This window comes from Squalius cephalus (genome assembly GCF_949319135.1).
Source record: "Squalius cephalus genome assembly, chromosome: 15".
Lineage (NCBI taxonomy): Eukaryota > Metazoa > Chordata > Actinopteri > Cypriniformes > Leuciscidae > Squalius > Squalius cephalus.
In genome coordinates this window covers 17,713,374-17,741,021 of record NC_137136.1, presented here as the reverse complement: position 1 = coordinate 17,741,021, position 27,648 = coordinate 17,713,374, and the positions used below count along the sequence as shown (strand labels likewise).

Sequence of the window (27,648 nt, the reverse complement as noted above, 5' to 3'; positions counted from 1 at the left end):
TTCCAGGCAGCCATGTATAAGCTGTGCAGATTACAACTAAGCAAAACTTAATTTGACTTTACTTCACTTGAGACAAACTTCATTTTTAGTGTACTCAAGAGCAGAGAAAACATAATAGAAGCACACAAGAGAGTAGAAAACAGCACAGGACAAGACGCTTAAAAGTGGAGGATTTCCTCTGTATACTAAGTTTACTAGTGTACCAGAGTGGAGAAGCAGGCAGCAGGAAAACATTTTCTTTTATCAGCCCACAGAGAGAGAGAGAGAAAGGGTGAGAGAGGAGGAAACACAGAGAGACAAAGAGAGACATGGGAGGTGGAGGCCAGTGTGAACATTATGTGTGATTTTCCATTCTGATGTACAAAAGAATAGAAGTTAAATAACAAAACACAAAACTTTTCCCACAGGAAATATCAATTCATGCACACAAACACTAGCTAACAAAAATATGTTCTGGGAATGGTTTTCTAACATTCCCATAAAGTTATTCCTGTCATGACAACTCTCTGAGTGTTTGGCAAGGTAATGGATATGACAATGTTGATATGTTTGGTCTAGAAATAGATCTGCTACGCTGCTGCTGCTGTTGGTTATTGCTGCTGCTGCTGCAGAGCAAGTAAGACATGCTGCTGCTGTACAAAACAGCATACATGATTTACAATAGCAGATCTTATCAGGTCTAATGATGGTTTGATTCTTAAACGAATCGTTCTTTTGAGTCAGTTCTCAGGAAGTAACCGATCGAGTTGCTTCACTAATTTAACTGAATCGAGTTTAATTTCGGGTTGATGACACAAGACGCACTGCTAAAGTAGCACGTCCGACTCAAAAAGAACCAACTGAGCCGGTTTAACCCGTGTCGAAGTTTGCCGAGGATTACAGAGGAGCTGATAGTGATGAGTGAGTTTACGATACTATGCCAGCCTGAGGCACATACTGGAAATATGCTAAAACCAGCAAAAACCTTCTGTTGAGAGATGCATTTTACTATAGTTTATTGTGCATGCAGATTATATTTTATGTCGTATTTGTGAAATCAAGGAGTTTATAAGACTGGATTATTCTTTAGACATGTAGATCATATCCACGTTTGTGCATCAATGCGTGTTGTAATGTGTGCTGAAGGTGCAAAACTTTTAGGAATCTTATTCAAGATGTAGGCTCTTCAATATCGGTCAGACGTATCCGACATAAAGGATCCGCAAATGAAACTGTGACCACAAACAACATTAACTTAGGGTACGTTTACAGGACAACGGTATGCTTATTTTTCAATTGAGAAGTTTTTCAACTTCTTTTCAACGCGTACAGATGACACCATTGTCAAAACGTTCCCCATTTACACGGATCTGCGAAAACGACTAAAAACGTTGTATTCTGCTGCCAGGCCATTAGATGGAGATGAAACATTTAGATTGAACATGTAATATGCATGTGAATGATGTCATTGTTTTCACAGATTGGCAGTTTTGTTGTTTACATGGAGACCGGTTTCAAAAACTTAAGTACTTTTGAAAGTTTGCGTTTTCAGTTACCCACTTTTTTTTATATGCCAAAACGTATAAAACAGTGTAATGTACACAGCCCCTGAAGTGAATGAAAGGCAATAATAAGCAATTTGCGTTCACACAAATAAATTCACAAATGACTTCATTTGAATGTTTCCTTGATATAACATGACACTGAGTTGTTAGAAAAGAAATGCGTTGTTACATAATTGCTGATGATGTATAAGGAACCGATGAATCGTTATTTTGAACCGGTTCATTGAAACGAACTGTCCGAAAGAACTGGTTCGTGGAAATTAATCAGACTTTAAATCATTATACTATCTGGGGTACTATCTGGGGAATGTAGAGGGTTTCTGAAAGCCTGCTGCAATGCTGGCCAAGTATTTGAAGGTTGAGCAGCAAGCTCATTGGCTACTGATACAGCAGGAACCAATCAGCTGTGCCTTAAAGAGAACGATGTGATTGCAAGCAGATCGAGTTAATAAGGACCTATCAGTGTGCCGTCAAGAGAGACAGAACTTTGTATGAAAATGTTATTTTTGAATATTTTAGAGAGTTCAAAAGCATCCAGGTTTTAAATTATTTTAAGAATGTATTTTTTTGTTTTTTTTGTTATATGAACATTAGAAAAAACATTAAGGCTCTTATATAGATAAACTTTCTTTTATCATTTTGCGAGTATTATGGGAATGTTACTTTTGAATGCTCTCTGAACCATCTGAAACAAAGTAGCAAGTAGTAACGTTTAAAAATATTAGACAAACATTCAACCAAAATGTTTCAGAAAAATAAAAAATAAAAATATAATTAACATTTTTATGCTAATGTTTTGATAAAGTTATTAAAGACCAGATAACTTTGAACATGTTCTATTAACGTTACTGGAAGAACTTTGTTCATAACTTTGAAGAACCTTGCCAAGAATGTTCTAAGAATGTTCACTGTTATCTACTTTTTGATTCATTCATTTAATATTATACAGAAGAAAAGGCCAGAAGGTTTAGTGCAGATATTTCACAGATGTAAAGTCTCACCGATGCCCCTAAAATTCACACTAATCCAGGCCTCATCACACAAGCACACACACACACACACACACACACACACACACACACACACACACACACACACACACACACACACACACCCTCAGCTGTGTGACAGGGTTGGATGCTTCCCTTAGGGCTATATTACAAATATTTTAGATAACTGTCTGAGTCACACAAGCAGGCCCTCTGTAATTAACTTGTGATGAAAGAAGTCCCTTTGTGCTTCCCTTTGCAGCTGATCGGATGGTAGTGTATTTTTTTCTTTGGCAATCATCATAGTTTGAATTATTAGGTTGATCTGAATTTATGCAATGATCTCCTTATAGTTGGTACTCTGGGAAATGGATCTCATTGAAGAGAACTACATGCAGGCTAAGAAAGAGAAGTGTAGTTGTCACACTGAATATTTGTCAGGGTAGGGTTATGTTTAGGCACAAACCTTATGTCACGCTGGGTTGCAAACAAGGAAAATATAAGGCAGGATTTAAGCACAGCAGAATATTCTTTAATTCTCCAAAACTCAAAATAACACTTACTCAGGAAACAAAACACAGATAAGATAACAACTCAAAATAATGAGGAAAACAAAGGGCAACTGAAACACATGGAGATAATCAAAGAAACTCCAAACAGGTGTGACTTAAATCAGCAATCAGGGCAACAAACACTGTAATCAAACTAGACTGAACACACAAAACACAGAAAAACAGAACATAACCCTTTCTTTCAAAACTAAAACAATTATATAATACGAAAGAATTCACAAAACAGCAAAAACATAGAAGATAGCATACTAAATAATCGAACAATTTTTGGCCCAAAAAATATTATATACTTTTTTACATTTAAAACATGTGACAACTTGCATTCAACCTGACCTTTATGAAAAAGGCCTTTTGCAGATGTCTAGATTTAATATGTGAAAGGGAAGGGGAGGGATATGTATTTTGTTTGTCATGATGTTTGTATGTTTTGTATGCTAGCTATGTCAACACAGTATAATAAGTGGTTCATGCCAACTGTAGCCAATCAGAGCAAAGATAATGTCTTTTGACTTGCAGGAAAGTCATTTCTATACACAGTAACTTTCTTCTTTATACTTGATATGAAAAGTGAATGAGTTTGTGCCATGCTTTTGTGCACATTTATTCATAGCAACATGCATATCTTCAAAGAAAGGCCAACCTCCTGCCAGAACAAGTATTTCCACCATGTCCTGTCCTCTCATGTTCTCATCCACGCTTGCACACTGTGATGCACTGAGAGTTTGAAGCCGACCCTAACTAACACTCGTGGTCAAAATGGCGCCAGGGAGGTCCCACTTACTCAGAGAATGTTTTTGATGGTGACTCATGAGGAAACTGGCCACAGAGTGCATGAGATTTAATCATGAGCTCTTGTTTGTCTTCTCCCAGCTGCTGCATCCAACTTGCCATTGCATGAACACATAGGTGTGCATGTGTGTATGTTTCTCACTCATTTAAAGGAACAGATCACCCATGAAAATTCTTTATCAACTCTTTCTATGTAGTCCCAAACCTGTATGACTTTCTTCTGCAGAACATAAAAGAAGATATTTTAAAGAATGGTGAGTAGATGATGACAAAATTGCTGTTTTTGCCGTTTTAATTGCTGACTATCCCTTTAAGGGAAGTAAACAGCACACCAAAAAAGTTAAATGCATTAACGTGCACAAAGAACAACTGTGGTAAAAAAAAAAAAACCTGAAATTCTACTCGAATGAGTCACCAAACACAGAGGTTAAATAAGGCCAGTCATCTCCTCCGCCTCCTTTCCCCCCCTCCTTTCTCCCTCCCTGACTTCTCTTATTTCTAGCTCTGTCTTCAAATCGGTCACTGGTCCTGAAATACCAGTACTTTTGAATGCTTTTTACTATGTTGGTTTGACATGCAATGTCCCTCCCCTTTTCCCTTTTTCTCTCTATTCCCATCTATTTCTTTATTCACTTTTTCAGCAGTGCATTGCAATTAATAAAAGCTGCAGCTAGTGTACAACTAGTGTAAGCCCACGCTTCTGCATCACAGCTGTAAAACAGGATACACGACATTATACTGTGCCATCTAGTAGCATTCATTCAAATCAGAATGAATACAGTATTCCTTGTTTCTCCTCTTATATAGTATTTTGTGTGACTAGTTTTGTTTGGCTGTGCACTGTCAGAAAAAAAAGTATTGTCTCTTTAGGGGTACAACATCTTGTTATTAGGGCAATACCCACAAAGGAATACATTTGTACTTTATATACTCCTAAAGTGTTGATATCAGTAACTTAAAGGGATAGTGCAGATTGTAAAGAACTGTTTTTGTTCATTCAATGAAAGTCAATGGGGTCCAAAACAACATTGGCCCTCACTAATTTTCACTGTATCTAAAAAAAAAAAAAAGAAGAAAAAAAGAAGAAGAAAGAAAGTCATACAATTTTGGAACAACTTGAGGGTGAGAAAATTATGACAGAATTTTCATTTTTAGATGTACTGTCCCTTTAAGACTCTAATACGCACTCTTTAGGGTAGATTATGTACAAAGGTGTCCATTTGAGGATACTGTCCTGGTGACAATACTTTTTTTTTTCTTTGCACTTTTTTTTTTTTTTGTTGGTATTCCACTTTAAGGTGCTGGCTGAATCTATACTAGGAATCTAAAATGCTCTAGCAAAATGTACTTCACAAAATAATTTTTTAATCACTGCTTTGTGGTATAACATGCTTCCCATTAAGCATTGCAATATGAGATATGCATTTTTTTTGTTGGTCTTCCACAACATTTAGTGCAGATAAGCAGCTTTTGACTGCTATAAGCAGGCATATATAGTCTCTATGTGTTGTTGCCTTTTAGAATTTCTTAGAATAATAGACACTAATCCTGTGTATTTAAACCATGCATGGCTGGTTAAGACTGCTGGAGCAACTCCATTATGATTGCAACATAACTTAAAGCAGTATATTTATGACATCTTTTTCTGATTAATGACACATACAGTGTGCGATTTCATTACCTAATGGTTTAAACTTGTGCCCTTTAGCTGTGAAAAATTTGATCTTGCTGATTGCATAAATCCAGCCTTTATGTTAAGAATGTGTCTTGAGAACTAGTCTGACCAACTAGCAGTTAGACATGGGGTAATCAGTCTTACTTTTCAGATTAAAATTAGACCAATCTATGTTTTTATGTAAAAGTTTTTACCAGTCGTAAAGAAAAAAATATGGACATGGTCATTTTGATAAATACATCTGTATTCGTTTAGCTAAAGACTTTGTCACATTTTTATTCAACTTGAGCAGTTTTGAATACCAGCAAACGTGCATGGGCATGCATAAACGAGTAGCCCTTAAAAAAAAAGTTTCTACATAAATTTCAACATACTCACTATTAGATATAATTTCTGCATTATAAGATTATTTCAGCGATTCCAGTTTCACTAAAGTGGTTCTCAGATACGCCCATCTTCCCCATCCAGGGGAAGGTATTGACAATGGATTTGCCCAAAGGCTCAAGTATAAGGTTTTGTCAGTTTATTTGCAGGAGCTGGTTCAACCAGTTGAGTTAGAGACTTTACAAGGACAAGAAATGCCAAACACACCTGCTTCATTTTTTACAAGCTCACTGTAAACAAGAGTTTCAATGGTTTAAGGTAGTGAACAATGAGAGAGCATATAGGGCAGAGTAAAAGAGAGAGGGATGTGAATGTAGGTGTGTTTGTGGTTAAAGGGATGGGATGGTGGGAGGGTGAATTCGGGGGGTGTGGCATTTTACTGCATATAACAGTCAGTCTGTCCCTTCAGTCCTCACTCGCTTGGTCTCCTTTTCTTTTACTTCTTGCTCACCGTGAACTTCTACAGCTACACCATGTCACGTAAGAGACTTTATATTTTTTTACTATCTGCTTAAAGTGAACTAAGTGTAATGTAGTGCACTGCTGCTGTATTTAATATGTTCAGCGTTCTTGCAACCTTTATTTTCTGATATTGATTTGAAGGCTAGTTCAGTATTTTGTTATATGTTTTTCAACCATTAATTTATTGGTAGATATGTCTTGTCAGTTTTACCATTTTCGTAGTTGGTGGTGAATAAAATGTCAAAATCGAGTAGATCTCCTTCCTTCCTTCTTTCTTTCTATCTTTCACTTCTGTCTTAATTAAAGGGTAAGTGCAGGGTGTTGGCCGTGATCAAAACTGTCGTTTTTAATCCCCCCTTTTCTGAAAACTCCCACTCTGTAGACAATTACAGGTCCATCCCTTCTCTCCTCCTTCTTATGTTTGACTCCAGAGGGGTGTAACTTTAACCGTTTGTTATGCTGCTGCTGGGCGTGACATTTCATATATGTGTATTTTTGACATCTCCACTACTAATAATTTTGGATGTTGTGGACACATAGCCTTTGCTTGATTATTGTTATTAATGGCGCACCTATTTTGTATCACTCTAATTTCACAGAAACTCAGCAAGCGATGGCTCAGCTGATTGCAGTCTTTCATAAATACTCAGGAAAAGAGGGAGACAAGCTCACTCTGAGCAAAGGCGAGCTGAAGGACCTGCTCACCGCAGAGCTAGGAGAAATATTTGGAGTGAGTTTCTACATAATCGTTTCATTGTCCATTTAAAATATAATTCCTCTTTTCATTATGACATAAATCGCTCCTTTCTATAATTAATTTTTTTTTATTATTAAATAAATAACATTATTTAAAAATAAATAAGATTCATTCTTTTGTATTAAATCTCATAATGAATATATTTTGAGCTAATAAATCCGTTTGATTCATCACTGCACTGATCGTGTCTCTGACTGCACTTTTGTGTGTTTGTTAAAGAAAACCCAAGACAAGACAGCTCTGGACAAGATATTTAAGGATCTGGATGCAAATGCTGATGGTGTTGTGGACTTTCAGGAGTACGTCACCCTGATCGCCTGCATCACTATGCTTTGCAATGATTTTTTTACTAAGGATAAATAACTTTGTCCTTACAGAAAGGTTTTGTCTGTAAAGTTATGGTACATCTGGAAAAAAAAAAGAATAAATGTTTCTAATGTTTTGAATTAAAACTGTATTCTTAAAATATGTGAGTGTGAGTGTTCTTAACTGTAAATGTGTGTTTATTGTGTTTGTGGCTGCAGTTTAATTAAACGGTTAAATCCTATGGATATATTAAAACTATGCTTCGTTTTCATATGGAAACGTTCACTTTCCATTGACACTGCTAACATAACATACTTACAATGAATTGTAAAATTACACTATAAAATAACACTGACACATATATGGACTTATCATTTCCTAGGACATGTGAAAACAATACTGTCTTGAGACAAAACAATGGCATGTTTTAAGATATGTCAGTGCAAGTTGCTTTCAGTTCAGACAGCTCAAACATGCATTTTAGTCTGGGTTATAGACTTTGTGCATCATTCCTGAATCCCAGCCCATTGTCTCTGAACACTGACTGCTATGTGGTCTGCTGCTGTTGAGAACAATGCCAGGGAATGCTGAAGCCAAACTCATGTCTTTCTCCCACTCCCCTATAGCGGCCTCAAAAAATGTGATTGTGACCCTCTGTATCTGTACTTGTATTCTTGTGGTCACTACCTTTCATTGTTCTAAACAATGCTAAAGAAATTTGTTTCAATAATGGAAGATTAGTGAGCTTATTATATTATATTATATTATATTATATTATATTATATTATATTATATTATATTATATTATATTATATTATATTATATGGGTGATGTAGGCTATTCCCTTCTGTTTATCTCCTTTTCAATATGTCATGTTAATTGGTTTAGAACTGCACAAATATTATGCAAGTGTTCAGTGACTCATTTGAATGAATGAGGCACTTATATAGCGCTTTACTATACTACTTTACATCCAAATAATCATATCAGGAGTCTCCCTCAACCACCACCAGTGTGCAGCATCCACCTGAATGATGTGATGGCAGCCACAGAACAGCGGTGCCAGTGTGTTCACACCAGCTATAGGTGGAGAGGAGAGAGAGTGATAGAGCCAATTCAAATAAGGGGGATTATTAGGAGGCCATGATTGATAAAGGCCAATGAAGAGATTTTGGCCAGGACACCTGGGTTGCACCCTTACTCTTTCGAGAAGTGCCATGGGATTTTTAATGACCACAGAGAGTTGGGACCTCAGTGTATGTCTCAACCGAAGGACAGTGCTTGTGCAGTATAGTGTCCCCATCACTATACTGGGGCATTAGGAACCACACAGACCACAGGGTGAGCAGCACCCCCTGCTGGCCTCACTAACTCCTGTTCCAGCAGCAACCTTTCCCAGGAGGTCTCCCATCCAGAAAGTCTACTGACCAGGCTCAACCCTGCTTACTGTAGCTTCAGTGGGCAACCAGTCGGAAGAACATTTAAAAGATCTAATATTCATAAGTGACATTGAGCTTATTATTATAAGGTTCTATCTCCACTTTTGGTCGAAATTGAGTTTTTGACATAATCTGATCCATTAGGTGTTTATTAATGCCTGTGTGGTGTTATTTTTGTAAAAAAAAAAATTTTGTTAGTAGTTATTAATAAAATAAAAAGGTTCCATCTCAGTTTTGCCAGCTGGGATGTAAAAACTTTGATGCTCAATATCTCAGAACTACCCTAAACGGAGATAGAACCTTATAATTCTAAGCTCACGACATGCAGAGCCCCTTTGCATCCTGATGAAAATGACAGTGAGTGTGTCACCTGCCTGGGCAAAGCTCACAGATAAGCTGCTCTCATTGTGAAAGCATGCCTCTCTCAGCTCTCCGCTCTCGGATCGCATTCAGAGTGCGTCTCCGCCCCTCACGCCTTCCCATTTCCTTTCTCCCACGAACCTTGGATAAAAAAACAGCGGGCCAGAGGATTGAGCAACTGGATGTTAGAGAGCTCACGCCGGCTCAGACCCCACATGCCTCACTTTCTCCACAGAGAGAGATTTCACCTGTGCTTTTTACCCGTCTGATGCAAGCGGTCTCGTCTCAGTCGCTGAATCCGTAGAGGATCTTCACAATGACTCTGTGTCATTGGCAGCTTCGGACGCGGAGAATTGGTCGGGCTCCGTTCGTAGTTGCATAGTGAGATCACCGGCGCCACCAGTCCGCCCCCAGCTCGAGCCAGTCTGGGCTTCTCGTCCGCGACAGGCAGGTCTTCTGCCTCGGCTGCTCTTCGCTATGCGGCTTGTAATGGTAGCCACAAACACCTGATTCGAGCATCAGACTTCCGAAATCCTCTTCTTCTACATCATATTGAGTAACGTTCCCCTCCGCTATTGTCATAACTTTACATCTGTCTCCACAGCGCCTGTTAGCTTAGCTTCCAAACAAGATGGAGGATATTGCTTTTAGTTTCAGAAAGTGAAGTCCCACCCACTGATCTGTAATAGGCCTGTAGCGTGAGCGGGTCCCGCCCCCTGGAATAATGAGGAGCTAGTGTTTGTAGTCTCTACACTTTTCAATGAAATGTGACTTCCTGCTTATTATGACGCAAAATGATGATTTTTACGTCATAATAAGCAGGAAGTAAAACACTTAAATCCTTATTTCTCCCATCTCAGGGAAAAATTAATGAAAAATCTACGTTTATTATAATATATGACTGGGTTTCTAACAATACAAAGCTTAATGCAAATGGGTGAAGAGTCCCTTTAAGTCTTGCTGCGGCCAGACCACCCTCCAAAAAGCCTTGAGTGTTCCTGCAAACACCCTGTTCAGTTCCGGCTGTTGGAGCAGATGTTGCAATTACAGGCCATGGGCCCGTTCAAGTTTACACACCCTTGTAATTGACCGCTGTTATAACGGACAAAAAAAATAAAAATACTCGGCAAAAGAGCACTTTTCCTCTTCCACACCCTGCACAAATGCAAATCCTCACGCTATTACGCCTGGGGGATTGGTTTTTCTCAGTGGATCTGAAATATGCATACATTCATATCCAAATAGCCCCCATCACAAACCAGTATACAGTCCTACCAATCGGACTGTCTCTGGCTCTACGCACTTTTACAAAGTACATGGATGCAGCACTTTTCTCCCTGAGACAGAAGGGAATGTGCATCCTCAACTAATTGGAATTGAATTCCCACAAATCTGTGTTCCTCAGCCATTTGAAATGCCTTGGACTCAGAATCAAAATAGCCAAGAGCTCACTGTCCCCCAGTCAGAGGATCTCCTTCCTGGGTGCAGTTATAGACTCAGCCCAAATGAAGGCTTGGCTGAGACACGAGAGCGCCCAGACTTTTTAGCAGCTCGCGACCTCTTTCAGAGTAGGGGCCCGTCTCCCCCTCAGAACCTTTGAAAGGATTCTAGGCCTCATGGCCTTCGCATCAGCAGCACTTCCGCTGGGTCTGCTACAAATGCTCCCCTTGCAGTACTGGCTGAAACCCCAGGTCGATTCCCAAGCGTGGCGCTCAGGCCACCTTCATGTCAAGGTGGAGGTGGACCATGGCTGCATCAGAGCCCTGGCCCCTTGGAGAGACCCCAGCTTTTACGAGACCGGGGTAAGCTTGGGGACGGTCTCAAGGAGGATGGTGGACACCTCGGACGCCTCCAACACGGGTTTGGGAGCTCTGTGCAAGGGCAAACCGTACTCCGGCTCTTGGACGAGCACGGAGAAATGGCAGCATGTCAACTGCCTAGAAATGATAGCTGGCCCTCAAAACCGTCCTGCCAAACCTGACAGGTCACCATGTCTTTGTCCGATCGGACAACACGACAGTAGTGTCCTAGATAGTTGAAAAGGGTGCGCAGTTTTAAATATCTTGCAGTATATCTTACAGAAGATCTTTCCTGGAAAATGCATACACATCACCTCGTAAGGAGGGCAAATCAACGCATCTATCATTTACAAAGGTTGGCCAGGTTTAAGGTTTCCCAAAAAGTGCAGAAGACTTTCTATACTGGAGCTGTGGAGAGTCTACTCACTGGAAGTATTATTTCCTGGTTTGGAAATACAACGGACCAAGATCAGAGCAGCGTCTAGTTGTCTAGAGCAGGGTTTCCCAACTGGGGTGCCGTCTGACGAGAGCAGGGGTGCCGTGTAAAAACTCCTTCAAACATTTTAAAATGGCTAAAATGTGTGCAAAAAAATAAATAAAATTATTATATACCATCAATCTCAGATGTCTCTAATAACAACAAATAACGCACACACATTTATAATAAAAATGCAAATCGTATAATAATAAATAAATAAAAATTCGCCATTGAATTGCGGGGGATGCTCATGATTTCATTCCCGTGCTTCATTCCCAGTGCGTCCACATACAGCTGCCTCTTTTTCATGGCTTGTTGCACTTCTGGTCAAATCACACGAATATATTGTCACAATGCCCGTCTTGCCGCGTATTCATAAACACATCGGTTATGTCCGTGCTGTCAACGGTAACGCATGCGATGAATGTTTTTCAGTTCAAAGCTACAATATGTAATTTGCCATAATCCATAATGTTTGAACAAAAGAACAACAGCATGAGCATGCCGCTAAACGTAACGCAGTTGTCCACATCTGTCGCCATGGTTACTATGGCAGTACAAGCGGAAACCAGGGATAACGCGGATATTACGTATTTGACAGACGACAAGTGACAAGGGATGGGCACTATTTCAAATTGTGAATTTCTCTGAATTTACAAATTCTTGGAAACATTTAGGGTAATGTAAGTACACAATTGAAAGAAATATATAACACTGTGCAAGTGTTTTTTTTACATTTTGTGCCTTTAACGCGTAAAAAATATTTAACGCAATTAACGCAGCATCCGTTTTTCTAGTCATCTTTTGGCTAGCGTTACATTATATGATCACTTTCTTCTTCATGCAAATGCTTTTAAACCATTCAAGCGCGTTAAGACAAAAGAGAATGCGCTGTCTATGAATGTCCTGCTGACACACACACAGGACGCACAGAAAGACGCGCACCAGAATCGACTTCTCTTTCACGCTTGAACGAATAATAACACCAAATGCCAAAATGTCTGTTTTGTTGAGTATCCTCATAAAAGCAGTCTTAAATTAGTTAAATAAAGTCTTAAAGGGTCATTTCACCCGTGGAGACATGAATGTGTATTGAAAGTGGGTCATTTATGTAGAAGAAATGTGAAATAATTTTTGAATTTGGAGCTTTCTAGACTGAGAAAAGCCAGAAAATGTATTTTTGGCTTATGTGTATTAAAGACAACAACTCCCAGAATGCACTTGGTTCGCTGGCCTACAAGGCCACTCCCAAGTCACGCCTACCGGTAAGACAGCGCAGTTGAAAACAAAAACATCAAGGCAAGGCTAGGCTACGAGTGAGTCTCCGTGACGAGTTTGCCCAAAATGTCCGGGATTCGGCTTTCGCGTTCTACAGTCGCCATTCATCATGTTTACTGTGGCGAGCAGGACGAGGCTGAGGGGCGCGGGAGAACGGCGCGAGGCCGGTGGCGTGATTACTGACGACCGACACCTGTGAGGCACTGTTCTCGTATCTCGCACGGAGGAGCAGGTATTTTCTTAGCAATAGTAAAACACACATCAACCGATCACGCCACCGGCCTCGCGTCTTTCAACCGATCACGCCACCGGCCTCGCGTCTTTCTCCCCCGGCGCTAGCCTCGTCCTGCTCCCTGTATTACTGTGATTACTGATGAGCGCGCCTGTGAGATGCACCGGTCTCATGGGCTATCTCTCACGGAGGTGCGGGTATTTTCTTAGCAATGTTAAAACGCAAATCAACCGATCACTTGTTTAGCATTCATGTAAACATTACATTCAGATTCACCAATCGGGGTGAATTCAGTTAGATTGAAACAAAAGGTGAGCATGTAAACAATGGATGGCGACCGCAGAAAGCAAAAGCTGAATCCCGGACATTTTTGTCGATCTCGACGGCCGGACATGTCCGGGAAATAGAGTATGGTAACCCCTACTACTCAGCTTTCTTCGTCCCTGTTTTCTGCAGGTTTCTGCCGTTGAAATCAAACGCACTCGCACTGATCTGTGATAGGTCTGTTAGCGCATTAGGTCCAACCCCCTATGGGCGGGTTTGAAAGGGTGGATCTAGTGCTTGTAGTCTTAACAGAAATCCCCCCCTCTTACACTTCCTCCTACAATGACGCAAAATGACGATTTTTGCGTCATTGTAGGAGGAAGTGTAAAGAGGTAAATACAGATTTCTCTCGTCTCGGGGGAAAATGAAAAAATGTTGCATGACCATTCAATAGTATGACTGGGTTTCTAACAATGCAAAGCTTAATGCAAATGGGTGAAGTGTCCCTTTAAATTAATGTAAAGATTTGTGAGAAAATGGGACACGAGTGAGATCCACATGTGCAGCAGTGACAGCAGAATCAAAGAACACAGGTAATAAGGGTTTAATTTAAATTTAAAATAAGGATTAATCTATATTGAATTTATAATTTATGCAGTGAAGGCTGTAAAGTGTTTTTTTACACTTTTGTTTTTTTTACACCCAGGAGAATGGACCCTTCTTCCCCAGACGGTTCAAATGATCTTGAGTATTTTCGGAGTATTTTCGACCTCTTCGCCTCTGAAGACAACTCTCACTGCCCAAAATTCATCTCAAAAGGATTTTTTTGGATTTCCCACGAATTGCCCAGCCTCCTTCTTTACATTTTTCCCCAAGTCGCGCTCCTCCTTCAGGTCATCAAACAGATCAGGGAGGGCGGACACTTAGTCCTTCTAGTGGCCCCTCTCTGGTGGACCCAACCTTGGTTCCCTGAGTTGATTCAGCTGCTGACAGCAGCCCCATGGCTGATACCCCTGAGGAAAGACCTTCTTTCCTAGGCGAACAGGTTGATTTGGCACCCCGTCCCACACTATGGGCCCTCCATGTGTGGCCCCTCGACGGGGGCTCCCAACAAGAGTCCTAAACACCCTTTGTGAGACTAGAGCGCCGTCCACGAGACGCCTCAATGCCCTTAAGTGGTCCGTCTTCTCCAGCTGGTCCTCAGCCCGGAGCCAAGACCCTGCATTATGTGAAGTACCGCTGGTACTTTCATTTCTACAAGAGCTACTGGACGCGGGTTGCACCCCCTCCACACTCAAAATCTACGTGGCGGCCATTGCAGCTTTCAATGCTCCCTTGGCCGGCCAATCGTTGGGTAAAAGCGACTTTATTGTTCGCTTCCTGAAGGGGGCAAGGAGGCTCAACCACCTTGAGTTTGGACTCTAAAGTCGCCCTCAAGCCCAAGTCGGCTACATGCCCAAAGTGCTTTTGACTGTGCACAAGTAATTTTGCTTTCTGCTCTTCACATATCGGAAGACGAGCAACAATTACACCTGCTCTGCCTGGTATGGGCCCTAAGAGCATATTTAGAGCGCTCCGCACAGTTCAGACAGTCGGAGCAGCTCTTTGTGAGCTTTGGCGGCCACACCAAACGGGCTTCTGGTCACGAAGCAACGATTATCCCGCTGGTTAGTTGATCCTATCGCTATAGCTTACGCTTCAATGGGCCTCCAATGCCCCATCGGCGTCAGAGCACACTCCACCAGAGGCATGGCCTCCTCCTGAGTGTGGTCCAGTGGGTTGTCTATTGGTGATATATGTGCGGCAGCCAGCTGGTCCTTGCCGTCCAACTTCACCAGATTTTATAACCTGGAAGTCCCTGCGCTACAGGCACATATCCTCTCTGTATTTGGAGCTGGCCTCTGAACGAGCCCGGCCCACCATTACTCTTGGAGGGTCCGACCAATCTCTGAACCCTCTTCAGGGCACGATTACCTCATTGGCCCTACTGCCCTTCGGGCCCTTGTCCAAGTGTGCCAGGCGTTGTTCTGCTTGAACATAGCACCGCATGATTGGATTGGTTCCCCATCACGTCTAGCAGACGCAATACGAAGTGACCGTTTGAAAAGGAAAGACTCGGTTACTAACGTAACCTCGGTTCCCTGAGATAAGGGTATTGCGTACGACATTCGTTGTTTCAGTCGATTTAACCTGAATCATATGGCGAAATTAGCTGCTTTAGGCAGATGTCCCGCCCCTTCTGGCGGGATCTGCGCTCGGATCGGCAGGCTGTGCAACGATTGGTTTGCGCAGTTACGCCACTCCGCCATAGGTTTGTGCAGTTCCCACTGACCAGCCAATAAGCGTGTGTGTAGATCACTGCACTGTTATGGCTGTGAAGTAGCACTGCGTTATTTTATAAAAGGCTTCAGTAATCGGAGAAAAGTGAGTTTTCCCTCCCTTTCATTAGCATGTTAGAGTCAAAATCATTTTTCATGAAACTGTAATCATTCTCTTTTATTGTTGTTATTATAATGTTGAAATTATGTTTCAAAACAAAAACAACTGTTATTGTCCGTCCCTCCTTTTGTTATTGTCCGTCCCTCAAAACACATTTTGTTTTTTCTAAGTGCTTTTCCCAATTCAGTGATCAGACAAGTTGCAAATAACTACTAAACATTAATCTTCACTGCAGCTCATGGAATGCAGTATTTCAACTAAATGTCTCCATCTTGTGGTGGCCCTCATAAGGGATCTTTGAACTGATACGTTGGCACTCAGAGCCATAAGGAATGAACTTTATCTCATGTTCAGAACTTTAATCTCAAAGAATGAATTTGTTGTTATAACATTCAAAAGTTGTATTCATTTCTATTTCAGGTCACTCACTATATTTGTGTCTATCTATGTTTTATGCAAAAGTTATTAACAGTCTAAACAGTCTAAAAGAAAACAAATTATGGGCTTTGTCATTTTGATGAAAACAGGTGACATCTGTATGCATTTTGCAAAAGAATACTTTACATTTTCATTCAGCTTGAGCAGTTTTGTATACCAGCAAACATGTATTAGTTAGCGAGTATGCCTTAAAATGATTTCACAACTGGAGTTTCAACATAATTACTATTAGATTTAATTTCTGTAGTATAAGTGATTCCTGTTTCACTAAAGTGGTTCTCAGATACGCCAGTCAGAGTCAAGTATTGATTTGCCCAAAGGCTCAAGTATAAGGTTTTGTCAGTTTATTTGCAGGAACTGGTTTAACCTGAGTTAGAGACTTTACAAGGACAAGAAATGCCAAACACACCTGCTTCATTTTTTACAAGCTCACTGTAAACAAGAGTTTCAATGGTTTAAGGTAGTGAACAATGAGAGAGCATATAGGGCAGAGTAAAAGAGAGAGGGATGTAGGTGCGTTTGTGGTTAAAGGGTTGGGATGGTGGGAGGGTGAATTCGGGGGGTGTGGCATTTTACTGCATATAAAACTCAATCTGTCCCTTCAGTCCTCACTCGCTTGGTCTCCTTTTCTTTTACTTCTTGCTCACCGTGAACTTCTGCTACACCATGTCACGTAAGAGACTTACATATTTTTTTACTGACTGTTTTACTATCTGCTGCCTTAGCAGTGATACTAAGTGAACTAATGATCTGCACTGTAATGTAGTGCACCGCTGCACAACTGCTGTATTTGATGGGTTAAGCATTCTTGCAGCCTTCATTTTCTGATATTGAGTTATTGCTATAGTTTAGTTTAGGGTACAACGGGGCTAAAGGCACATCTTAAGAAAAATTTGCTTTTCACTACTCCCATAGTGTTTGATTGCAGAACAAAAAAGTTTTTATTTAACATGGATGGAGTAACAGATTTTGTGTGAAATTAAATCATAAAAGTGGTTTGTTTGTTTGTTTGTTTGTTCAAAAATCGTATAAATAAATATGAGGTGGCAAGGTGGGCCTTTTACCCCAGACGCGGGGTAAAACCAGCATGGGGCAAAAGGCACAAATCATTTATACGTCATATTAAAATGTGTCTTTTACACGGGTGTGCCTTTAGCCCTGTTGTATATGTTATATGTTTTTCAACCATTGATTATTTGGTAAATATGTCTTTTGTCAATTTTGACGCAATAGTTTAAGAGTTTGTGTGTTGGGAAGAGGAAGCATGTTGGTGGTGGATCAAATGTCAAAAGTCAAATGTCCTTCTTTCTTTCTATCTTTCACTTCTGTCTTAATTAAAGGGTAAGTGCAGGGTGTTGGCCGTGATCAAAACTGTCGTTTTTAATCCCCCCTTTTCTGAAAACTCCCACTCTGTAGACAATTACAGGTCCATCCCTTCTCTCCTCCTTCTTATGTTTGACTCCAGAGGGGTGTAACTTTAACCGTTTGTTATGCTGTTGCTGGGCGTGACATTTCATATATGTGTATTTTTAACATCTCCACTACTAATAATTTTGGATGTTGTAGACACATAGCCTTTGCTTGATTATTGTTATTAATGGCGCACCTATTTTGTATCACTCTAATTTCACAGAAACTCAGAAAGCGATGGCTCAGCTGATTGCAGTCTTTCATAAATACTCAGGAAAAGAGGGAGACAAGCTCACTCTGAGCAAAGGCGAGCTAAAGGACCTGCTCACCGCAGAGCTAGGAGAAATATTTGGAGTGAGTCTCTAAGTAATTGTTTCATACATTGAACATTTGAAATATAATTTTTTCTTTTCATTATGATATTTTTGAAAAAGTTAGGTATTAAAATGGCTCCTTTCTATAATTTTCTTTTTAAAAATAATATATTTACTTTTAAATTAAATTAAGGTTCATTCTTTTGTATTAATTCTCATAATGAATATATTTTGAGCTAATAAATATGGGCCGTTTGATTCATCACTGCACTGATCGTGTCTCTGACTGCGCTTTTGTGTGTTTGTTAAAGAAAACCCAAGACAAGGCCGCTCTGGACAAGATATTTAAGGATCTGGATGCAAATGCTGATGGTGTTGTGGACTTTCAGGAGTACGTCACCCTGATTGCCTGCATCACTATGCTTTGCAATGAATCCTTTAAAAAGAGTAAATAACTTTGTCCGGTTGCACTTTATTTTACAGTATGTGCACTTGAAAGTACTGGGTAATATAAGGTTAATATAACTATATGGGTTTTAGGAGTAGGTTCAGGGTTAGTAGTTATTTGCCATTTCTATATTGAGTACATGTACATGGGGAACAGGAATGTAAAATAAAGTGCTACATTTTGTCCTTACAGATATTTTTTGACTGTAAAGGTATGGTACATCTGGAAAAAAAAGAATAAAGTTTTTTTAATGTTTTGAATTAACTTACAAAATGTGGTGTGTTCTTCTCTGGAAATGTGTGTTTGTGGCTGCAGTTTAATTAAACTGTTAAATCCTAGGGATATATTAAAATGCTTCATTTTTACATGGAAACATTCACCTTCCATTGACACTGCTAACATAACATACTTACAATGAATTGTCAAATTACATTCTAAAATTACAGACACATATTTAAATTTTCATGTTTCATTTTCATTTTCAATTTTCATTTTATGCATATGGACTGATCATTTCAGGAAATGTGAAAACAATACCACACCACACCAAAGGGGGCCTCACAAGTACTGATTATCGTGAGAGAGATGTATATTTTGGTAGACCTCATGAAGAGTTCATAGATCAGACTTCTTAAACATTTAGGCCCGGTTTCACAGACAGGGCTTAGATTAAGCCGGGATACGGCCTTAGTTCAATTAGGACATTAAAGCAGATTTTATAAACGTGAAAAAAAAAGAAAAAAAACATTACTGGTGTACATCTTAAGACAAATTTTTAAGATATGTCAGTGCACGTTGCTTTCAGTTCAGATAACTCAAACATGCATTTTAGTCTGGGAATATCTTAAGCCTCTGTGAAACCAGCCAACAGTCTTTGTGCATCATTCCTGAATCCCAGCCCATTGCTTTGAGTGTGAGCAGCTGCTTAACCGTACTGTCCACCTTCTCCACCATCCCATATTAGACAGAAAGAAACCTAATTTGGTCTTAAACACCAGAGGTGAAAGGCAAAACAAAACAACTGTAATTTTCTCTAACACCAAAGTTTTATTATTAATTTTAACCACTGAGATAGCCTACATATATATATATATATATATAAATATACATACATACACACACATACACATACATATATACATTAAGTTACACTAAAACACTCCATAATAGAGATTTATATATATATGTAAGTATAAAAGTTATTTTAAAGGCAAAAATGAAATTAGATTAATCAGAGTGTATTAGAAATATACCTCTCCCATGCAAACACAATTAATGCAAAAAAGGAAAGAGCAGGAGCAAAGACAGGAAATTAAGATTAACACAGTGCAGTCGGGAAATTAAAGGGGAAGATGCACACATATTGACACTTCATGTATACATTTAAACATTTTTGTGTAATTCGATAAATTAAAAGCGTTGGAAACTTTTCCTTCGTCGAAGCAGAGGCCAGGAGACGTTGGGATATCTTTCAAGCAGAAGTTACTCTTTATGGAGAACTCGCTGTGCGTCCCTGTAGTCATCAAGTCTAAACTAAGGAACTTTACATTGCAATTTATATACATTTAGGAGGAGGGATTTACATACAGGTGGATACACTCGGAACAAAGCATGTAAATGAAGTAGGCTATACAGGTTTAGGAACCCGCCCTAGACTCTAGAGTGTTACCAATCCTAATCCAATCAGCATAACTATTCAAATGCATAGATGCTAATCCAATCAGCCTATTTATTCAACGACTGGGGCTGGGGCTGGGGCTGGGGCTCGGGTTCCAAGAGCCATTAAGGCCAAAGTGAGAGTCTCAGACACAATTAAATGTAACCTTGTTGAATGGTCACAGGAAATAGACATGGAGTATATTGGGTTGAATATCTCCTCATATGTCTTTCATTGTCAATTGTTTATATCGACCACCATCAACCAATAACATATTTTATGCGCATCTCCATAATATTCTTAAGCAATGTGATGGTAAAAAGGAGTTAATATTAATGGGTGACTTTAATATAAACTGGGACAAAAAAAACGTAAAGAGATAACAAACAAATTCAATCTCTCCCAACTGATACAAGGTCCAACAAGAATAACCGACTCCTCCCAGACACAAATTGATCTGATATTTACAAACAGACCTGAGAGAGTAACTACATCGCATATGCTGACTGGTCTGTCTGACCATAATATCACACTGCTGGTAAGGAAACTAACCACAATTTGTAAATTCTACCAAAAGAAATCAATTCTATGAGGAAATTCCTACAAATGAAACGATCAACTTGGAAAAAGCTATAAACCAAATTGACTGGTCTGACTTTCTAACCTGCAGGAATACTGAGATTAGCTGCAGCACTTTCTTTTCTACTATTACCGAGATAAGAGCAGCTTTCACAAGAAAGGTGAAACGTAAACATGGAGAAAAGACCACCTTACCATGGCTAAATGACACTCTATGGCAACAAATGAAAGAAAGAGATTCTGCTTTAAAGAGGGCTCTGGGCATAGTAGCGACCGGCTCACCTTTACAACTCTCCGAAATAAGTTTTTAAGGAATTTAAGAAAGGCTAAGGCAGAGTTTTTTTTTAATCAGAATCATTAACGAAGCACAGGGAAATGGGAAACTTATTTGGAGAAATCTTAATAAATTAACTAGGAATAAAGAACAAAGGATAACTTTACCTGATCAACTCAAAGTGAATGGAATCCTGACCCAAGATAATGATATGATAGCAAGTACATTTAATGATTTCTTTATAAATTCAGTCAGAGAGCTGTCTCAAGGTATCCCAACTGAAACTATACCATCTATCCCCATTGATAAAGCTAAACCTATTTTTAAAATAAAGGAAATATCTGAATCAGAGGTTATCAAAATTATAACCTTGCTAAGAAATTTAAAAGCAAAGGATTCATATGGTTTGGATACCACATTTTTAAAATCACACAGGGACGCACTTGCTTGCCCCATTGCACATCTGATCAACCTGTCAGTTAGGCAAAGTACTTTTCCAAGCTCCTGGAAAACAGCAGTAGTATCTCCGATCTACAAGTCTGGTGATAAAACAATGGTGTCAAATTATAGACCCATTAGTATTCTATCAGTGATATCCAAGGTGGCAGAAAAATGGGTAGCAGAACAGCTGAAAAACCATCTAAACTTGGGCCACACCCCTTTACACCCAATGCAATTTGGATTTCGCACAAACCACTCTACAGAGACAGCTAACTGTTTTCTCCTTGAAAACATAAAGTCAAAATTAGATGAGGGTGGTATAGTAGGTGCAGTGTTTCTGGACCTTAAGAAGGCTTTTGACACTGTGAATCACCAGACACTATTATCAGAATGATCTTTTTTTAATTTCTCGGATGAGAAATGGATGGAGTCCTACTTAACTGACAGGAAACAGAGCATACATATTGGTAATTCTTATTCTTCATACCTCGACTGTAATATTGGTGTACCCCAGGGGTCAGTATTGGGCCCTATCTTGTTTAGCCTGTACATTAAAGGTTGTATCAGCGATTTCAGGCCGAAACATAAATGATCACATTCATCTAATCTTTCCTATCGATCCGCTAGCTACCCGCCCCATAAGCATGGCGTCAAAAAACTACGTCTCTGTAGGCAGCCTAGGCTCTGAAATCTGCACACAAAAACAGTTGGTTTCATCAACACTCAAAACCAAAATAAATAGTGTTCCAACTAGGCATGTGCCACAATAGGTGTAATTGTGATTGTCAAAACATTTGGTAACTAAACAGAATTTTACACAATTTTCACGATTTCAATTCAATTCTTCGGATTTGATTTCAATCTTGATTCAATATTGACTCTTTGGATAAATATTAGGTAGGCTACAGTAGATAGCCTACATGTTAATTTTTCTCAAGAAAAAATATCTCTCACATAATGCTGTAAACATACAGAGAGCCCTATCAGCTGGTATTATTAAAGCTGAGGTGCTACAGCGATCTGTCAAGTCACATTTACAAGCACCAAAATGGTATTTATTGTCTAAATTTCGTAATAAAATGGACAGAACATGAGAGCTGAGAATTTTTTCATTTCAAAAGCAACCTACTCTGTCTAGTCTGTTGGTGTCAGTGTCCTCTTTGCTCCGTGATTTTTCTCTGCGTGAGAAAATGGATGTGTTTATATACTAGTTTATATACTATTGTATTGGAAACTAAATTAAACATTTAATAAATTTGTAATACAGCAAACATGTAGAATACGTTCCATAACCATTACATCAACACATATTGTTTTTTTCTGGATAATTTATAGACTTTGTTTGGTGTAAAAAGCACAAGTTTCCCAATTCACTGATCAGACAAGTTGCAAATAACTACTAAACATTAATCTTCACTGCAGCTCATGGAATATTTGAAGAAAATGTCTCCATCTTGTGGTGGCCCTCATAAGGGATCTTTGAACTCATACTTTGGCACTCAGAAACATAAAGAATCAACTTTATCTCACGTTCAGAACTTTAATCTTTAAGGAGTCATCGATACCCATTTTCCACAAGTTGGTATGATTCCTTAGGGTCCTCATGTAAAGTTTGTAACATACTTTGGTTAAAATTCCTCAATGGTCATGTAAAACAACACCCTTTTTACCTCCTCAAAAACAGCTCTGTTCATAGTGACCGTTTCAGTGTATGTCTCTTTAAATGATAATGAGCAACTGCTCACCCCACCCCTCTTTTCCTGGGGCATGTTGACACAAGACACATAGGGCCCTATCTTGCACCCAGTGCAATTGACTTTGTACACCGACGCATGTATCATTCCTATTTTGCACCCGCGCAAAGCGCGTTTTTTCCTCCACAGTAGCACGTCGCTAAACTAGGGAATGAACTTGCGCTCCCTGAGCGGTTCAGCGCAAAAAAGGAGGCGTGTTCCAGCGCAAACGTTCCTTCATGCTATTTTGCAGGTTTAGAAAACAGTTGCGCCACTAACCAGGAAAAAATGGTTTAAAGTCAGTGGCGCGTTGCGCATGTTATTCATATGCTATTTTAAGGGTGCGTGCTTGGCCATAATCAATGTAGCGTGTGCACAACGCGCATACACTTTGATTCTCTCATCTACACAGAAGCAGCCGTTTTCATTTTTGCAAATTATACATTATTACGATAGATAGATAGATAGATAGATAGATAGATAGATAGATAGATAGATAGATAGATAATTTATTATAAAAGCATACATCTAGCTTACACATTTACCCAAATTATCATACGCCTTTTTAACCGAAGTTAATTTGGGTGTGTTTCTCCATCCCCAACGTCCCTGACGAGAGCGTTGCTCTCCTCGGCTGTGAACCGCTCCTGGCGCGCGTCTGGCAAATCCGCCATTATGATAGGAATCTGCTTTAGAACAAGCGCGCCTGCTCTTAAAGGGAATGTGAGATGACGCTCTGATTGGTTTATTTCACGTTACGCCCAAACCACACCTATGAATAATGAAGCTACTTCAGACCAACCCATTTTAGATTTGCGCCTGGCGCAAGAGTAATTTATCCCGCCGGGAAAATAGCAACAGCGCCAAGACCCGCCCACAAAGTTACTTGCGCTTTGACACTTGCATTTCAGATCGTTAAAATAGGGCCCATAAAGTCAACCTCCCTTGGCAGACAGTATACAAATATATGGCAAGCCGTTTTAGCTTAAATTGTACCCAGCGTTACTCGTCGTAATTGCATTTTTACTAGTAAGAATTCAATTAGAGAGCTCTACAATTCAGTTCTTACTAGTAGCAATTACAATTAGAGAGCTCTCTAATTCAATTATTACTAGTAAGAATTACAATTACAGAGCTCTCTAATTCAATTCTTACTATTAACAATTACAATTAGAGAGCTCTGCAAATAAATTTTTACTAGTCATATGTCTCCATAGACTTACATTCATTTTTAATTACAGAGCTCTACAATTGAATTGTTACTAGTAAGAATTACAGTTAGAGAGCTCTACAATTCAATTATTACAGTAACAATTACAATTAGAGAGCTCTCTAATTAAATTCTTACTAGTAGAATGCAATTACAGAGCTCTCTAATTGAATTTTTACTAGTAAAAATACGAATGAAAGATATGTATAATTGCAGAGCTCTGTAATTGAATTAAAGAGCTCTGCAATTGCATTCTTACTAGTAACAACTGAATTAGAGAGCTCTCTAATTGGAATTGTTACTAGTAATAACTGGATTAGAGAGCTCTCTATTTAAACTGTTACTAGTAAGAATTGAATTAAAGAGCTCTGCAATTGCATTCTTACTAGTAACAATTCAATTGTAGAGCTCTCTAATTGTAATTCTTACTAGTAACAATTCAATTGTACAGCTCCGTAATTAAAAATGAATGGAAGTCAATGGAAGTCAATATGACTAGTAAAAATTCATTTGTAGAGCTCTCTAATTGGAATTGTTACTAGTAATAATTGAATTAGAGAGCTCTGTAATTGTAATTCTTACTAGTAGTAATTGAATAAGAGAGCTCTCTAATTGTAATTGCTACTAGTAAGAATTGAATTGTAGAGCTCTCTAATTGAATTCTTACTAGTAAAAATGCAATTACGACGAGTAACGCTGGGTACAATTAAAGCTAAAACGGCTTGCCATACTAATATGCTTCAGTGGTCATGGGCGGAGCATGAGCAATATGACATCATATTGCTCAGAAAATCAAACAGCTTGATTATTGAGAGTGTTTAGGTTTTTTGAGGATTAAAAAAAGGAGTGACATACACACACACACACACATATACATACATATATATAATATATATGTATGTATATGTGAGTGTATATATATACATATAGCACACGTATGTCTGCAAGATGTCTGTTAAAGATAACTTAAAAGGGTGGTTGATTATGATTTCACTTTTCTAACTTTAGTTAGTGTGTAATGTTGCTGTTTGAGCATAAACAACATCTGCAAAGTTAAAGCAGCACTCAGTAGCTTTGGGATTTCTTCGCTGTATTCTCGCTTTTTGCTCGCAGGTTTCTCTCTAGAGCTCCCCCCACAGCTTCGGAATAGATATTTGACAACACTGTTGTAAAAACTCGTTGGTGATTCTCAGACACCAGAGGCTAGTAGATCAACGACATCAAAGCAGATGGGACATTCTTTAAAACGTCTTCTTCATTCGGGTTCGGACAGCGTGAGGGAGCGCAATAATGACAGTATTTGAGCAGATTTCTTTTGCCGTAAAGCAATTGTTTACATCGCGAGACCTGATCTCACGCGATACTTCCTGACGCGACGGCCGCCCGGCCCGCCGGCTCAAAGTTGCAAGTGCGGATTTTCCGCTCACGGGCACCAGGGGGGTGCGAAACGACCACCATTCAACCCGAAATAAGTAATATAACCATTCCAATGACTCCGAAGCTGTTCAGTTAAGGTAAAAAAGTTACTTAGTTCACCTTTAAAACGCTCAAAGTTCAAAGCAAAGGGAGATATTTTCTTTTAAAGAAATTGCTTTTTAAGGACTACAACAAACGACTGGTAGTGACTACTAAACATTCCTCCCAGGTTAGTGACATCACATCACTAACCTAAATTTACATAAACCCCGCCCCCGGGAACGCGATGTATTTAACCATTATCATGACAGAATATGCCAATCAATTACTAGAAGAGAACTACACATAAGCTACATAAATTCATCAACTAACCATTTAGAAATGTCCTGTTGCATTCTACATGTTGTCACTTTTTCTTGAGTCTCTCCATTATTGTCTGACTCCAGTTTGAACATAAAAGATTAAAAGTTTTTGAAATTTGCATTGTGTGTCTGTGTGAGGTAATGAGCTGCTAACACACAAACACACACCAGCTCTTGAAGCTCCGCCCTCTGTGACGGGAGCAGCAGCTCATTTGCATTTAAAGGACACAAAAACGGTGCGTTTTTGCTCACCCTCAAAAAATGACAATTCTAACATGCTATATAAAAATATCTGTCAGGTATTTTGAGTTAAAACTTCACATACACACTCTGGGGACATCAGAGACTTATTTTACATCTTGTGAAAAGGGCATTATACCATCACTTTAATCGGGAAAGCATCTGCGGTTTACTAACATCTGATAGACGTCTTTAAGATGTAAACATCTTAAAGACATTTCTAAATGTCTATTTGACATCTGACAAGAAACGTCCTATTGACATATTGCAGATGAGCAAACACTCTAATAAATAGGCTATGTCTTTCAGATGTAAACACGTACATCAAATAGACGTCTCCTTGATGTAAGTGTGCTATCAACTGTTTACACTTTAAAGAGCTTTCATTTCAACAATAATCTGCCAAGTGTCTTTATTAAGAAGCATTCATGTTCTGATACTCCATTTCCAGTATTGAGAGTGAGGAGTTGTCGTCACGGTATAGAGCCCCTCCCCCGATCCGCCATGTTGGCAGGATTCCAGCGGCAAAACATCATTGTTTACGTGTGTTGTTAACTCGGTAGTAGAGGAGGTTTTCGCAATTCCGCACTGTTTTACCATGCCTGGAAGTAAAAACTGCTCCAGTGTTTGTCACAAGAAGCCAAGCGCCGACATTAGGCATTTCTCAATAGCAAGTACGCAAAGTTTGGACTTAAATGCCAAGTCCAGCTCAGGAGAATGACTCCCGAGGACGCGCGTCACTCAGCTCGCTCTGCTACTCCGGTTATCTCTGTATGTACATTTTAGGCAACAATAAAACGAAATATGTTATAAAACACTACACTGCCTCTTTTCGTTTTCATTTAAAGAAATCTTAAACATTACACAAATGTGGTTCAGGCAACGCATATTTATTATATTCACTACACGTAACGTTAGCATATTTATAACAAAACTTTTTTTAAAAATTGTTATATTTAAATTGTTCTTTTCGTTTAAATTTTAAAAATATTAAACTTATTAATATGGTTCAGGCAATATATTATGTGCATTTGTACTCTGATCATCACTGTAATAAAATTAAAAAAAATACAAAACTAAACCCTGTCTCTTTTTGTTGAATTTCAGTTTTATCAATAATAGTCATTATAAAAGTAGCCTATAAGTAAAAAGTACAAGAAGCTATACAATAAGAAATAAAGCAAACGATTCAGTCAAACATACAAAGTCAGCGCTCTAGTCTAACATTACAACAACGGTAAAGTTAAATAGCCTAAATATAAAGTTATGAAATTTCACTTAGCCCTCAGTTTGGCCAGGGAACAAGATTCACAAGACCAAAGATCGCCCGTTAGGTCAACACAAGACGAATTATATCTC

The 27,648-nt window shown here is 39.1% G+C and overlaps 2 protein-coding genes across 3 annotated transcripts; both read left to right on the top strand.

Moving 5' to 3' along the window:
• Nucleotides 1-6,182: 6,182 nt before the first annotated feature.
• Nucleotides 6,183-7,638, top strand: LOC307171788 (ictacalcin-like). Its single transcript, XM_079893627.1, has 3 exons — nucleotides 6,183-6,433; nucleotides 7,015-7,145; nucleotides 7,392-7,638. Exons 1-3 carry the CDS (start codon nucleotides 6,427-6,429, stop codon nucleotides 7,533-7,535), a joined length of 282 nt encoding a protein of 93 aa, XP_079749753.1. The 5' UTR covers nucleotides 6,183-6,426; the 3' UTR covers nucleotides 7,536-7,638.
• On the top strand, nucleotides 6,373-18,637 carry LOC307171789 (ictacalcin-like). 2 transcript variants are annotated; one of them, XM_079893628.1, is made up of 3 exons: nucleotides 6,373-6,433; nucleotides 17,839-17,969; nucleotides 18,241-18,637. In XM_079893628.1, exons 1-3 carry the CDS (start codon nucleotides 6,427-6,429, stop codon nucleotides 18,382-18,384), a joined length of 282 nt encoding a protein of 93 aa, XP_079749754.1. In that variant the 5' UTR covers nucleotides 6,373-6,426; the 3' UTR covers nucleotides 18,385-18,637. The 2 variants fall into 2 exon arrangements, with proteins under 2 accessions (XP_079749754.1, XP_079749755.1); XM_079893629.1 differs by lacking the exon at nucleotides 6,373-6,433 and adding an exon at nucleotides 16,637-16,878.
• Nucleotides 18,638-27,648: the final 9,011 nt, after the last annotated feature.